The 16618-nt window shown below is 32.3% G+C and overlaps 1 protein-coding gene across 11 annotated transcripts in view; it reads right to left on the bottom strand.

Moving 5' to 3' along the window:
• Positions 1-16618, bottom strand: part of GRIA4 (glutamate ionotropic receptor AMPA type subunit 4) — a 359494-nt gene that overhangs the window by 56679 nt on the left and 286197 nt on the right. For 9 of the 11 annotated variants that reach the window (XM_039471113.2, XM_074400500.1, XM_010334607.3 and 6 more), the window contains exons 10-12: positions 15891-16001; positions 7783-7989; positions 1854-2224 (exon numbers count right to left, since the gene is read on the bottom strand). In XM_039471113.2, coding sequence (XP_039327047.1) covers positions 1854-2224; positions 7783-7989; positions 15891-16001 — 689 coding nt within the window. Of the gene's footprint in view, positions 1-1853; positions 2225-7782; positions 7990-13382; positions 14585-15890; positions 16002-16618 lie in introns of those variants that run through there. The other 2 variants (XM_074400507.1, XM_010334606.3) reach the window with 1 other exon arrangement.

The raw sequence follows: 16618 nt of genomic DNA, 5'->3' as shown, positions 1-16618 counted from the left end.
GGTATTGTTTTATTTTCTGAGCATCTGCTCAAGAATGATTCTAGATTTCTGCATAATCTGATGCCTTCTATGGCATATTTAATATATAAATGCCACAGAAAATATGACAACCATTTCTTTCTTATTGTTTAAAGAAAATGGTAGAAATGTAGAACTTAATGCTTTTCTTCAGCTACACAAGGGGAATACTTCATTGAATTCATTAATACTCTCCTACCCTAATTTTTTAGCATCTCTGAAATTATGATGCAGCCTATGACTGATAAGATAAAATATGGTATCATGGTTTAATTGGCAGCATTATTTCTCTCTTCGTGGCACATAAAGTACCAATACATAGGAACAGTGACTGAGGTTTTAGATTTGATGCAAGTTGGTAGATACCTTACTGAGACTAAAAGAGAGAACTTGTTTTTACCTTTAGTCAGAGCCCTGCCGGGACAATGGGACATAGGCCAAGGTGAGATTGGACTCCATGAGGGTCTAGAATTGGTCTCAAAGTGACCATAGTTGAGATTTTTGTTTGTTTGTTTGCTTGATATTCAATTCCTGAGTTGAGTGAAGGTTAAGCCATGTCTCAGAGAATCTTTACACACTGGTATAATGATTTTCTCTCTTCACACTTTCTTTGGTATCAAGGATGTGTGGGCGAGTATGAAAGCAGAGCAAATGTGAGAAGGGAGTGAGGAAAAAAAATGCAGAGAATGTTCATCATTGAACTCATTTATTGTAATCATCAAACTACTTAAAATTCCTGTGGCAAATTGTTGTAAAACATTTGTCTTAAAACTTAAAGAATGATTTCATATTTTTCATGGCATTTCTAAAATTAAAATATTTCCTTATTATAATATTTGTTATTATAAAACAGACACCTCTTGGGTTTAACTTAATATTTGCTTAATCCTGGCTTTTAAAAACCATTACTTGATTTACTTTGATTTCTTTTTAGTTCATTAATTGAAAGTTTTTTATTCAGATTCCTATGTTATTGGAATTTAAACATATTTATAATTTAGGTCTTAAGAAACACAAAGTGCATTGTGCCCAAAATGCCTCTTTTTGAGAAAGTACACAATTCTAAAAAAAAAAAAACATATTTGTGGTGCTAATATATAGTCAACAATTAAAGTAAGTATTTTTCTTCTCATACCTTCAACTACTACTTTCTCTATGGGAAAAATCATTTACTGAAAAAGAAGATTGCATTTTTGGTGAATATAGTGGCTAAATAATATCTTAGTGGTATCCAAAGGAAGGGAGCCATGACTCCACAGATATTGAACTAGATTTCCATAAAACTAGCGTACTGTTTGCACTGTTGGCTTTTTGCCTATTGCTTAGATAATTTATGCATTGCTATATAAAACAATGTATATCTGGTACCTACTATGTTGACTCAGGTTCTAGGTAATTCCATGGCAGAAATGTCCCTTAAGCTACATGAGATGAGAATTAAGTCCAACATTAATTTTTGAAAATGAACAACAATAATAGCAAAAAATAGCAATAATAGCAAAAGTGTTTGTTTTATAAAAGGAAACAAAATGAAAATGAATTCGTATTCTGCAATTTAGATTTCAGTTTTCATTTATCAAACCAGTGAATGAAATACTAATACTAAATGATTTTTGAGAGTTCTGATGGAATGCATAGTTTCTTTGCTATTGAGAAAGTTAATGTTTATGATATATCCACATTTTGTGCTAACTTGAAAGAAATTGCTATTTGGGAATTGCAAGTCTTTTCTGTTTCAAATAGTCCTCTGTCTTCAGGAAAAGTAGAGAGAGAATCTGCACAACATTTAGAATTACTGGGAAATTGGTGAGGAACTTAAGAGATCTGTAACTAACCTGGGTGAAATGTCACATCCTTGCTGCATGAAAGCACCCAGGGAAAACCAGAGGCTGTTAAAGATGCCAAACTCATTGGGAGGCTGGTCGCTGGGTCCTTCCTTTCCATCCTCTGGCTCTTCTGTGTGCCACTCATATGGACTAAATCTACTAACTAGGAATAAGACCACGCTGACACCAATGTAGGCAAAGACTATGCACATCCAAATCTCATAGGCCAGAGGATCCAAGAAGGAAAACACTCCTGGTTTGGATTTCTGAGGCTTTTTGATCATGATAGATATGCCCAAGCTCATGAAGGGCTTAGAAAAGTCAATGACCTCCTCTCGTACCAAAGTGATTGTCAGAGGGGCAATAGCAATCTCTGCTTTCTATAAGAGAAAAAACACATGGAGACATAGGTTAACGGATTTCATGAAGCAATTAGCACTGGAGTGGTCCATTTAAAGCTAATCAGTCATGCATTTATTCTACATTTATTTTTGGAGTGCCGACAATGAATAAGGCTAGTGATAGATACAAAAATGAATAGCAATTTTTTCATAAATTATTACTTAAATAGCACAAAACATTTTTATTGGATTCAGTAATTAAATAAAAGGGTAGGAAACAGAAAGAGTGGATAAGCAAAAATAACTTGAACTCAAATTATTGTATTAGTCTTTAAGGATCTGGGCAGTGCAGAGACTTGATAGTCTTTCCATATGGCTGAATTTCTGAGTTTCCTGGCCAGGAATGCTGCTGTGTTGCAGTCTTTTCTGTTTTATTTGGAACATTGCCACTGATTCATTACTTGGCCATCCCTTAATATTATGAATTGCAAATTTCAAACAGTCTTTCGTTTTTCATTCCTTTCCAGGTATGAGAAAACAGATCATAAAGCCTGTGCTTGTATGATAAAAGGAAATCTGTTGTTTGACAATATTTTCCAATTCAGCACACACACAGAAATCTGGAAATTGGCATTTATTTCTTGCTATTCACATATTTTGATTTCTCAATCTTCATTTTATAAAAAGATTTTAAAAAACAGTAGATTCATTTCTAAGATATTATAATAATAAGATAGCTTCCATTTTTAGAGTTCTGTAATTTTGAACAATTTTTCTTAGCTTGTTTCTATAACTGTAAAATAAGAATACTTCCCCCCACTTTACCTCATAAAGTTATTATAATTATTTATTGGAAACCTTAATAAGGTAATAGTGAGCATTTATTGAGGGATTCTGTGGCTGATGCTGATGTGATGCTGATCTAAATATTTTGAATAGCTTCTCTTTTAGTCCTCATAAGCATCATATGTTTATCATTGTCTAGATGATGAAACTGAGACTAGAGAAGGGAGATTTACAGATCGTGGCAGCTCTGGGATTTGAGCCTGGAATGCTTCTGTTATATCACCACCACCACTAAAATAAAGTGAAATAAGGTGTAGAGTGTAAAATCACACCACCTATAAAATCAAATGAAATCAGGTGTAGTGTAAAAATTAAACTGTCACATGATCTACAAATAAAAGGCAGTTTTGATTATTTACTTTAAAAGGAAAATATTTGACATTAAGATGGCATCAGAAACATACTCAGATATATAAATTCTTACACAGAGGCTGCAACTCTTACTTTGACTCCTACATTTCCTCAGGCTCTATACAGTGGCCAGGGACTTGATACAAGGGCAACTGGAGAGTTAGAATGGGGAAGATACATTTTAGTCACATGTCCCTGTGTGACTGAGAGTTGATCACATATACCTTCAAAAGGCAATACACTTTTTTCACATCATAAATGCCCATGTATACAAGAGTTAGACCATTGCTGGAAGGTTATTATTTTCCCTATAGTTATAATTACATGTATAATTTTTGTTACATAAGTGATATGTGAACTCACTGTAGAAAAATTAGTGTATTTTCATTATTTTATTAGTATGACCCAGCCCATTAGGAAACGTTATTTTTATTTCCATCCTCTACTCTTGTTTGTTCTTTCCATATACTCTGAAAGACTTTGTTCTATGAAGAATATTTTAAAATTCTTTTTAAAAAGAATTTAAAAACATTATAGAACAAAAAATTGTAAGATATAATGTTCTAAATATTCACTTGTATTTTCCATATATGTTGCAATATTTTTCCCTATTCATTTCTCTTCTCAAATGATATAATGAACATTTTTCCATTTCAGTATATAAGTTAAAAGTAAGTTGTAATGATTGCAAATGCTTTATTGGAAAAATGTCAAAAGGTACTCCACCATTTTTTACTTTTGCGGGATATTCGTACTGTTTCCACTTTTACAAAATTTAAAACAGTGATGCTATGAACATCTTTGAGGACAAATCTTAGCACGTTTTATTTATTTAAGATAAATTTCTAGAAATGGAATTGCTGGTCTAAACAGTAATAATCTTTTTAATGCTCATAATATGCTTTGCCCAACTTTTCTTCAGAAAGTTTATGCAAATTTCTACTGTCCCCTGCACTATGTAAAGGCATGTTTAGCCTTAAACCTCAGAAAAGCCCTGTGTATCTTTACTTGTCTTCACCAATTTTCTGGAAGGAAATTAGATCTCCTTGTGCTAATTAGAATTTGTTTTAATAAAACAAATAGCTACTTGTTCTTTTATGTATTACTACCATAATATGCCCCCACTTTTCCATATTGAATACTCATTTTTTATTTCCTAATTTGTAAGCCTTTTAAAGTATATTTAGAATATTCACTTGTATTTTCCATATATGTTGCAATATTTTTCCCTATTCATCAATCGTTCTGTTTCCATTACTTAATTCAAGGTTTTTTTCTTGTAATACATAGGTTTAAAATTTTGTTGTAGCCATATAAAATTATTTTTTTTTGTGTGTGTTTCCAGCCTTTGGTTTCATGTTTTAGAAAAATCCTTCTCCTATCAATATTATATATTTCATTCCAGTAACCATAATTCTCCTATCATTTTTTGGTATTTTCCATGATGAAGCATTAGAAAATTGCTAATTTTCCAAGTAGTTGCCCTCCTGTACCAACAGAAATAAATAAATAACACCTCTTTTCACTTACTTAAAATATCCCATTTCATATACTACATTGTTCTGTGAGGTAGCTTCTGAAATTTTTTATTTATACAAGTTCCCAATAGTGAGGGAAGAAGCCTTAAAAAGAAAGACACATGAAGAGAAATGCAGGTGTTTTCTGAACTGAAAACTAAGTGCTATAGAAAGCGAACATTGGATGAAGGTGATGACATCCATTTCCAATGAGGGACACTTTCAAGAAGTTACAGCTGTGTGAAAGTCTAGAAAAAGACTAGGAGAGATAGAGATAGACTACACATGGACTTCCTCTGCCAACATCAGGGATATTGCATTGCATTGTTTCATTTTGTAATGCCCAAATTCAGTGTGTAAAATGTCTCCCACAGGTAATTCTGGTGCTAGGGGACTATGGAATGTGCTTTGAGAACTATTCCCTCCGATTAGCACACACACAGACACACACACACACACACACACACACACACCCCAAGTGTGGTAGAGGCCCAGGAGATGACCCTGGAGCAGCACCTGCAGGAAATCAGGATGAACTTGCTTTAGTGCACAGCTATGGTAGCAAAAAGGGCCTGAGAGCGTGAGAGAGGTTCTGGGCTTCTGGCTCCCCACATATGGTATGTTGGATTGCATGTAACTGCTTCACAGACAATCTGCATAACAATTATAGCAACAAAATTTGCAAGGAGTAAAGTAAGAAAATATTATTAATCCAAAGTTAACAATTTTGCAGAGTTAATAATTTAGACACAATAGGCTTTGTTCTACAGAAGAGAATGGATTTAGTTTTACCTAGGGCCCTGGAAATAGGGCACTCATATGTATTAGCAGTAGGAAAAAAAAAAAAACCAACAACATAAAACAAAAACAAAACAAAACAAAACAAAAAACAAACCATGTTGAGAAACAAGTATAGACTTTGCAGACATCAAAATGGAAAGTATCTAGACTGTGGAATGTCTAAGTCATGGAAGAAGACTCCTTTTGGGAAAAAGTAGACAACTCAAGCATCAGAGACTGGAGTCTTTAACCACTTGCAGACTGGTTGAGTAATGAATATGATGACATTAATAACCATTATGTTATCTTTTGTTTCTCTGAGAACTGCATAACTTTGGGACTTCTTGTTATTGTGACAAGTATAGGACTGATGTAACTTTTTTGCTAATTATGCTACTACCTTCATATCCTTTGTTTTCACTATTTAAACAACTTCCCTTGAATGAAATGTGGTCAGACACTTGCAAAAGAGTGAGTCTGGGCTGCCCTGTGGGTAGGGACTCCAGAGAAGAGATGTGTAACAAATACCTCAGAAAATAACTCATGTCAGCTATGTTGTGTATAACTAGATGGTAATCCAAGTGTGATTTTTTGAGATGAAATATGCAAGAGTATTTTCTGAAAAAAATGAATTACAGTAGTTCTAACCATTTGGATAATGTTAATGTCTAAGATATGCTTACTGTATCAAAAGTTTAAAATATTACCAAAGAACAAATGCTTTTGAAACCCTTTTTCTTTGGAATTTGAAGCTCAATATAAAACTGTTGATAAACTCTGTGGTAAAATACATTTTGCTATTTATTAAAACTGCATTTTTTTTTTCTCATTTAGGGTCACCTAAGCAGTCAGCAGTTCTTTCCCATGGATATAAAACTAACCAATTGCTTCATAATGTCAAGCAATTTCCTCATTTTGCAGAGGTTTTAGCTACTTTACTGTATACTGTGCAAAGAATGTTCATTGCTTCATGGTCTAAAAGGCAAGATGCAGAATGATGAAACTGTTGAATTGCAGTTCTGGCTTGGAATGTGAGTTTCTCCTAGGACTTCAGTTATGTTTTAAATCTTTCTATCTTTATTGTTTTCTGAAGAAAAATGACTCTCTACGTAATTCCCCATTTCAAAGGGGTCTTGTGAGGATTAATCAGACTACATTTTGAAGGTGAAATATAAATTGGCTCTTAGGACATTTCATATTGCATTTCAAGTATATGTTACTTTATCGGTTACTTGATCATTAGAGTTTCCTATGAGCTATAGATTTGATTTCTGGACTTCTGAAATATTATGCCATCGCTAGCATGTGATAATTCCCGTTTGATTTTGACATTTTGCAGTGGTAGCTGAAGACATTGATCTTGATATTGCTATGATTCAGGGAGAAACATTTATGCTGGATTTGCCCTCAGGTATGAATGTGTATACCCAGTATCAAGTACACTTGAGGGAGGCGCATAACATGCTTTCATGTGAGGCCCATTTTGGAATAAATTCTAGCATTTGTGTTTTGCTATGTATACTAGTATAAAAAATGATGGATGGCACTGCATAAAGTTTAAATTTACTGTGTTTGGCAGAATTGTAAGAATCTGACATTATTGATGAATATTTAATAGAGGCTAAAGTGGCATAGTGATTGCCTAACCAATTACTTAAAAGATGAATAATTACAAACAACAGAGGTATAAATAACTATCTAAAATAATGTCCAACTTTACATTGTTTAAGGAAATCTTTTCCTACAGTTATCAAATAACAGATTACTATTAGATTTATTTTGTAGTGCTATATACAGTAGCATCAAACTTAAAAGAATAATCACTCCAGATCTTAAAGTCAATTAAAAAAACTAGGACTGCATATTCTGAATTTTTATCTTCTTTCTGATTTTGATCTTATCAAGTGTCAGTTTCTCTCATTGTTTGTGTATTGCATTATTAATGAAATGAAATAGAAAAAGATTTGAACATTGTATATGCCTCTTGGAATGTAGCTGCAAATTTTAAAAACAGTAATAGACGTTTAAAAATTGTTATGTGCCCAAGGGAAAAGAAGTTTCAGGTATATGTAAGTAAATTCTTCAATAAGTTGATTTGCTTACCCCATAAACAAGTTCTCCTACCATCCCATTCCAGATTTTTGTGTCTGCATCCCTTGCTCCATATTTTCCATCAGGGACAATGGCAATTTTATACTTGATACCAATATGTTTTGCAATTTCAGATGCCAAATCTACACAGTATCCTTCATACTTGTCATTTCCTTCAAACATTTCATGATTTTTCTTGTACATAACATATGGGGATTCCTATAATGAGAGAAGTAGAACTGTAAAGGAGAAATTATAAAACAATTGAAAAATCTTATGTAACTTTCCAATTTCAGAATTTGACATAAAGATTATATTTAGTATTAGTACACATACTGATTTTGTGTAGTTAGAAATCAATAATAAAACAGATGATAAATATAATTAGAAATCAATAATAAAACAGCTTATATAAATAAGCTTAGAAGATATTAAATTGCTTTGCACTGGATATGAAAATTGAAATATTAAATTTTCTATTGGAATAAGTATGAAAAACCTAGCACTATGACTGTGATAGGAGAAGTGTCAGTTAATAATTATCTAGAAGAGCATAAATTATTTTCTTTGACAATGAAATTAGTATTTCTAAAATATTTCATGAAATTAAAGACTATTCAGTAGTCAGTGTCACCTAATGAAAACTAATTCAAGGTCATAGGTTTCCATCTTCTGCATCTTATTTAACCACATTCAACTGTGACTTTCTTTAAGGAAAAGGCTACATCATTTTTCTTTGATGTCTAGTGTTTAGCAAGATGCCTTTCTCAGAGCAGGCACTTGATACACTATTTTTCAAAGAAAAAAATGAATTAATAGTTTGAAAATTCTTATATGGTTATTTGCATTAAATTTGCTTTCCTAATGCTGTCCAATATTTTGGCTTTAAATATGGTTTGTGCTCCATGATCTTTAATTGTAATATAAAATATTTCCCTAGTGATGCCAATTTTACTAAAGTTGTAATGAGCACACACTTTAAGTAATATTTCCATTTAGTTTTCTAAGCAAATGAGGCAGAAAATTGATAAATAATTATGGTGAAAATCCTGATAAAATTAAAAAGTTTACCAGTGGCTAATAATTACTGGGCATTTTTCAGTTAAACACACACACACACACACACACACAGACACACACACACACACAGACACACACACACCCTTAAACTGAACCATTAAAAGACATGAACTAAAGAGATATTTTAGCAAAAAGGACTTCATTTTGTAAGTGGTACCTAAAGCCGCTAACCAAAGATAGACCTGGTGAACATGTAATATGGAGAGAGTCCCTGGTCACATCTGAGTTTTTTCAGTCATTTGCAGACAAGGAGTGACCACCTCTGGCTACAACATTATTGAGATAATGTACTCATATTTTGTAAATTATAGTGTAACATTTATTTGTAATCTCTCATAAAAGTCTTTTCTTTTCCCCCCCAAAATTCATAATTGGGGAAGTTGAATTTGCTCTTGGAACTCTAGAAGGTAATTTAGTTCTCATGAATAACATGGCAGCCTACACTACTACTGATTTGGTTTTATAAGTACTTCATAAATGTAGAAACCTCTTTTAAAAATTTAATAAAATGTGAATTACAGGACATTTTATTTTCTCATAGAGATGCTCTAAATAATTCCATAGTGGACAATTGTCCAGGATTTGTCCTTCTAATCCTGCCTTGGATTGGCATGGCCAAACAACCCAGAAGCCTCCAATGCCTCCAACTTTTTTGAATTCAATGAATTAGTTATTATGAACTAATTGTTACATTTTTTTCACAGTAATCTTTTTAAAATATGAAAGAGTATGTAGAAAAAAGCAAGTGTCACATATTTGTAAAATACTTAAATTCAGATTGAAATGGCTGTACAACTATCAACTATGAGTGTAACAGGCTTAAGAACTTTTCAAAAGGGATATAGCTAAGGTTCCATTTGGTACTAAGACTGAAGGTCAATTGAAAAGTCTGCAAAATTTGAACACATGAATTTTTGTACTCAAGTACATATGTTACTTATTAGCTTGTGTGTGCATTTTCTCCAGCTAGTATTTAAAATCTAATTTGCTGCTCTCTACATTATATAAGCAATTTACTTCAATAAAAGCTATGTATTTATTTATTATTTAATCAAACATTTATTAAGCACTGTGTGCCAGGCAGTTTGCTGGGTGATAGGGACACAAAAATAAGTAAAATATGCCCCTTGTTCCCTTGCAATCAAAGTCACTATAGTTTTTTTTTTTGTAATGATGGCAAAGGAGTATAAGGTGGGAGGAACAATAATAAAATACAGTGGTGAAAAACAATGGTAGCTCTTACTTATTAGTGCTTACTATGTATCCAGCACAAAGTAAATTTCTTCATGTCTTTTCATTTACTTTTGACACTGGCACATTGAGATAGGCATTTCCCATTTTGCAGATGGGACAATGAAGACTCAGGGAGGTAAGGCAGTTGTTCAATTTCAGAGTTAACAAGTGAAAGCTGTGGGAGCTGACCCTGTATTTTGATATTTTATTTTGTGTTTGTTTTTGAGAAACAGTCTAGCGCTCTATCACCCAGGCTGGAGTGTAGTAGTGTGATCTCAGCTCAATGCACCCTCCACTTCCCAGGTTCAAGCGATTCTCCTGCCTCAGCCTCCCAATTAGCTAAGATTACAGGCACATGCCACTATGCCCAGCTAATTCTTGTATTTTGAGTAGAGATGGGATTTCACCATGTTTGCCAGGCTGGTCTCAAACTCCTGGCCTCAGGTGATCCACTTGCCTTGGCCTCCTAAAGTGCTAGGATTACAGGTGTGAGCCACTGCACTCGGCCAACCTTATATTTTGAAATAATCTGGAAAATTTTGAAGCTACAGTACTTATCAAACTATGTGCAATTAATTGATTTTCCATATGACTTAATAAAATATCTGTAAATTTTTGAAGCTATTATTGATTTATCAAAATATGTGCCATTAATTGAGATTTCATATGACTTAATGAGAGAGGACAGAGATTAAAGAAATGTATTTCTGCATTTTTATGAAATTCATTTAATGAAATTCTTCACATAATCTAGGTAAACAGTGTAGATAAAGCCTTTCAATTTCTTCTCCTAGTGTCTGGCATATAGAAGGCACTAAATAAATACAAAGATAACCTGGCCTATCAGTGTTTCCCAAATAGTGATATCATTATAAAGTAATTTTATTACAAATTCTGGTTCAGGTTTTCTAAAGGAAAGTCAATATTAACAAGGCTTAGGTTATATCTTCTGAACAGACAGGTGTATATTATGAGTAAAATATTTATTTAACGTCTTCTTTCATTTTTTCAGTATTTTCTTTCTTTTTTATTTTGGACAGCAGGGGTCCATCATGTTGTTGTTTTCCTGCTGAGCAAACCAACAAAGTCTAGAAAAGCCTTCAGCTTACTGCAGATGTTGATTAGGAATGTAGTTAGACGTTTTGCCCATCCAGGGGCATAAACAATTACTGAGATTCAGAATGAGTGATGCAGACAGCATAAGAGAAATGACATGATCGCATGCAGAGAAGTGGGGATGTTAAAAGGATAGAAAGGCTTTCCTTAAATGGTCTCTCATGGTTGCTCAGCTCTGCTGTTTCTTTGACTGTGTCACCTATTGCTTTTCTTTTCTTTCATGTCAAATACAAAAGAGTAGCAAATGCTCATCATTCGCCCAACCTCCTCATTTCCTCCATGCTCAGTCTGACAAATTGTCTGCAACTAGCTCTTCAAATACTTCATACTAGAGTTAATACAAAGTTTAGGGGCTGCTATGGGTGAAGAAAATACAAAATCTTTTCAATATAATGAATAAATTCTGGTAAATCATTAAGGAGGACATGTGGGGTGTCTTTTTAAAACAGCCTTATGAATTCCCAAGTGTTTGATTTTGAATAAAAACGGAACGATCAGAAGGTTAGAGTAACCTCTTATTTCTCTTATGTATACAACCTGCCACGATTATTATCAACTACTGAGCTCCGTAGGATGGTAATTTCTTAAAAGTTATTGCATTATTACTTAGTGAATGTGAGTTTTATATTAAGAGTTTCTCTAATGAATGGGCTTCTACATCTGCTCTGCTATTTTAGGAAAGAAATTACTGTTTAAAGCTGCTACATTAGGGCTTGTTTATTAAAGTATTTGTGTAACTTAATTAAGAAGATTTTTAATCAATAATGTATAATTTTCCTACCAAGGATTTTTTTTTTGATTATTTGTAAAGTAGAACTATTGAAACAAAATACTTGTTAGAAAGGTTTCAATATTTTCTAAATATTACAAATATAATTATTACAATTATTATTGAAAATTGTTAAAATAATAAGATCAGTGTCAACCAATGTTGTTTTCTATGTGAATATTTGGTTTTCTCCAAAAAATACTAATGAATGTACATAATTTATCCCATGGATAAAATTCATAAAAGTGAAGATTAAGATATCATTATTTAATTCAGGAAAAAATGAGTAAATCTAAAGGCTGCACAACTTTAAATTTAGTCAGAATAATTTACTTAAAATTAATTGATTTATAAGCTCTTCAGTGAGTGATGTATGTGAAAGAGGAAAATTAATATTTGGTATAAGGAAGAAAATAAATACATTTTAATTTTCTGTATGTATGTATATATACATATAATACATTTTATATAAAGATGAATGTGTACGTTATTATAATGCACATATATGTATAGTGCCTCTACAGAATTATACATAGAGGAGATAAAATATCAAACATCTCACTAAAATGTACAAAAAGTAACCTCTGGAAAGATCATATGTGATAAGGATAATTGCTTTTAGATTTGTAACATAATTCTGATACTGGAGTGAATAAATTTGGTTTTATGGAAAATTTGCCTAAAGGATTGTTATGTTCATGAGATGGTAAGAAATATCTTTGTAGTTAAGCAATGCATCATAAGCATCACTTAACTTTGGTAGTAAAACTTTGGGGAAAATAAAGGAGTTTGTCTGAAACATCACTGTATTATCTTCCCTTTTCCAGAGCATTCAATAGCCAAGAAAGTAGCATGATTATAGAGGAAAACATCACCCTCCCTTGTAACAAGATCTACTGTAAACTGCTTTTCCCTCAATTGCTATATTTATCCAAACCACATGGAACAGATTTGGCTTCTTTGGGTTATTTGCAGAAATTATTACTTTTAATTCAGAAAGTTAAATCGATATGGTCACAGTCTTATGAATTTTATTGATTTTATAAATTTTTCAGTCAACAAGACTTAAAGATAAAAATGATCGTATTAATTTTATTTTCTATTAGATTTAGCTGTGATATATTCAGGATGATTATATTCAGGTAGAATAAATTTATTATTAAAATGAAAATCACATTATAGCTATATAACACTCTTATAAGAAAAAATAACTTTCAACAGCATAAAAAGCTAATGCTACATTATATTTAATAAAGACAACTAATATAATTATTACTTATGTTTCTGGTCTGCTTTCTCTCAATAAACCATAAGTTTCACTTAGTGCAGAATTTTTGTCTGTGACATATTCCCAGGGCCTAGAACTGTGCCTAGCACAAAGCAGACGCTCAATAAATATTTATGAATAACTGAATTTCTCAATCAATTTTATTTAGCAATAGCATATAGTGTTACAGTGTATCAACATATAAATAACAACATACACAAAGGACAGACAACTGGAGGAACATTAACACCATATCAATTTCAATCAAAATGAATTATATCCAGTGCTCACTCTCAGCCTTCTTCTGTATCTAGATACAGGTATCACATATATTAAAATATCTAGCCAATTCCATCTGTGTTGGGAGTTTTCAATTGAATTTGGGGATAATTACATGCAGATGCCAACATCTTGTTTATTCACAAGAGATTTCTTTCATAATGAATGAAGTGGAGGGATGTCTTAAGTCCTGGACTACCATTTTCAACAAAAGCAAATAGAAGGAACACTTTCAGGGAAAGGATTCTAGTAATTCTTTGTGAATTAATGAATGATTATGCAGTTGCAAATACCAGAGGTATTATTGATATAAAGATTACATTTTCATACAAAAAGACAGATACTAGTATTGTAGTATTTTGATAGCAAAAATATTGATGACTTTACTGTCAAACAACATATAACTTTACAGAATATCCTTTATATATATGTGTATAAAACAGTTGGATTTTTCAGTCATTTTTTACTATTTTTTTGATAGCATGCTTCCTGAAAACTAGCCATGCTTGCAAAATTAATTCAGTATTTTAGTTTTAAGAATTATTTGTCCAGTTCCTTTAGTAACAGGGATGGAAAGGAGATTCTCTATATCATACCTATAATGCACATTAAAACACTTTATTTCACACAGAACAGATAAAATTCCAAGAGATCTTTAAAGAAAACAACTGTATATATTCAGAAAACAGGCACACGAATTCAGAGATATTCACTTATAGAAAATCTACCCTTGGAAATAGAGTGATATAATTCCATCATTTACGTACAGTGACCTCATTTCAATATATGGGAATTGTTATGTCAGAATCGCTAAGTGATTCTTTTTCAACATCTATTTCTCGAGAAAGATTAATTCTTCTTTAGTTCTAGTATCTCAGAAAAGTCACAGAACTTAATTTTTTTTTTCTGGTAGTCCAGAGTTGGTCATCGAAGAAGAATCCCACATGAAAAATAAGCTTAAATTTACTACACTGGAGAACAAGACTTGAGCCTTAGTTAGGAATGGTCGAACAGCGTGGAACTCTTTTCTTTCTTGATCAATTTCTTAAAATAGGATTCTTCATCAGAGGCTGAAAAGAGGAGGACTGTACTGAAGTATGACTTTCCATTACTGTGTCGTTTTTAGGAAAAGAAACATATATGTATTGCTTTTCAAGTCCCATGCAAATAAATATTACACAATTAAGTTGGAAGGCTTACACGAAAACTGCTGTTGGTTGGTTTGCATTCTAAAATCATAAACTTCTGCTGAAAGCTTGTCAGATTACATTAAATTGCTGACTGGTGATGCAACACAGATAAAACTAATTGCAACATGTGAAGGCTTCTCTCTGGCATTTTCATTTCATTTAATATTACTTTATGGAAAAAACTCAACATTACTAAAGACCTGAAACTAAAATGACAAAAGCTAAAAACCAAATTACATAAACACTTCCATTTTATTTAGAGTAAGGGTTCCATAAATGATTTAAAATGTGTTTTGCCTATAGAGTCACTGAGCTGAGTATGTATAATTTTAAATGAGATACAAAAGGTCACCGATTGTTGATCTCTTTTGACTAGCAGTGACTTGAAAGGGCATGTTTGATTTTCAAGAGAAAAATATACAAGATATTCTATTATTTAAAAGGTAATTTCATGAGAATCTCTTTGAAAAAGCAGCCTTAAAATTTAGAGGACTTTTCATTTTGTGATGTGGCTGAATGAAGCAATCACATTCTTCTTAATTTTAGAAGTTCACTAAACTATAATGTGTACTTCTCACTGGTCAATGAGAAAAATAATCGGTGGAAGAAAACCCTTTTCACATTCAAAATAAAAATAAAACAAAATTAATTCCTAAAGCATTTAGTTATATAAATCATACTCATTAAAATCTTCACAGTTACATCTTCACTATTGTAAACAGACAATACAAATCATTATCCGGTGATTAAACTACCTGAAAATTATAATTTTAAACACTATTAATAATTATTACATTGAATTTTTAAAAGCATAGTAACAATAATAATATGTTTACTACTGGATATATTTATGTGATTGGTGGTTGACCTTTGTCATGTTCACTGTTTTGTGCTTTAGGGTCTTAGCATTTCATACATTTCCAGCTAGAGTTAGACAGTCTCAATTTTTAACATCTGAGCATTTTTCCAAGAACAGCAATGTAACAAAAGATAATACAAATAAAAGTACCATACGTACTCAAAGCTTAGGATGAACCTATTCAAAGCCTCTACAGGCTTCTGTGGATCAGAATACCCACGTTACCATTGCTAACAGTCAGCTTTGCCCTCCCTGCTCACCATCGCTGGGGCGTTAAAATTGCCTGTGGACAAAACGGAACACCATAAAGCATAGACCAACACTTACCATAATTGTGGTTACAACCACTGTTCTGTTCTCAATAGCTGCTGTGTCATTGCCAAGAGTGGGGACATCTTGAATCAATACTAACTTATCCATGTCGTTCCAGTAACCAACCTGTCAAATAGAGAACATGCTTGAAAACATATTTTAGAAGCATTTAGTCTAGTTCTTCCTAGAACAATGAAGGGTTTGAATAGGTAAGCAAAGAAAACAAATAAAAAGCAAATGAAAAAATATGTTTGGAAGTGTTCTTATTTGCTCATGAGCCAGTCTGCCAGTTGTTAAGGTTCCAGCCTTGCTACATGTTTGGGAAATTTATTGTGTACAACAGTGGAGTAGCCAAGAGATTGGGAATGGGTGATTCCAAAAGGAATATAAGCATGGAGCATTATTTTATGTGGATCCCCTTCTCTAGTGAGATAGACTAGTGCCCCCTAAATTAATTTGTGTGACTTTATCAGTAAAGTTACAGCTTGTATAGTAAAGGGAATAACCAGATTTATAAGAACATGTACAGGATATTTTCAAGCAAAAGAAGCTTGTACATCTTCAAAGCAAAACGGAAATGGTTTTGGGTTTGATATAAACTAGCCACTAGGTAACAATCTTACCATTTCTGAAATGCTAACTTACATCAGAAATGAATATTAATGGACAATGTTTTCACTTTAAAATATTACATTTAAATTTGTATTTTTTATTTTCAAATTATTAGTTTTTCATTTCATTTC

This window comes from Saimiri boliviensis, chromosome 6, assembly GCF_048565385.1.
Source record: "Saimiri boliviensis isolate mSaiBol1 chromosome 6, mSaiBol1.pri, whole genome shotgun sequence".
Classification (NCBI taxonomy): Eukaryota; Metazoa; Chordata; class Mammalia; order Primates; family Cebidae; genus Saimiri; species Saimiri boliviensis.
This window is presented reverse-complemented; position numbering and strand designations above follow the sequence as displayed.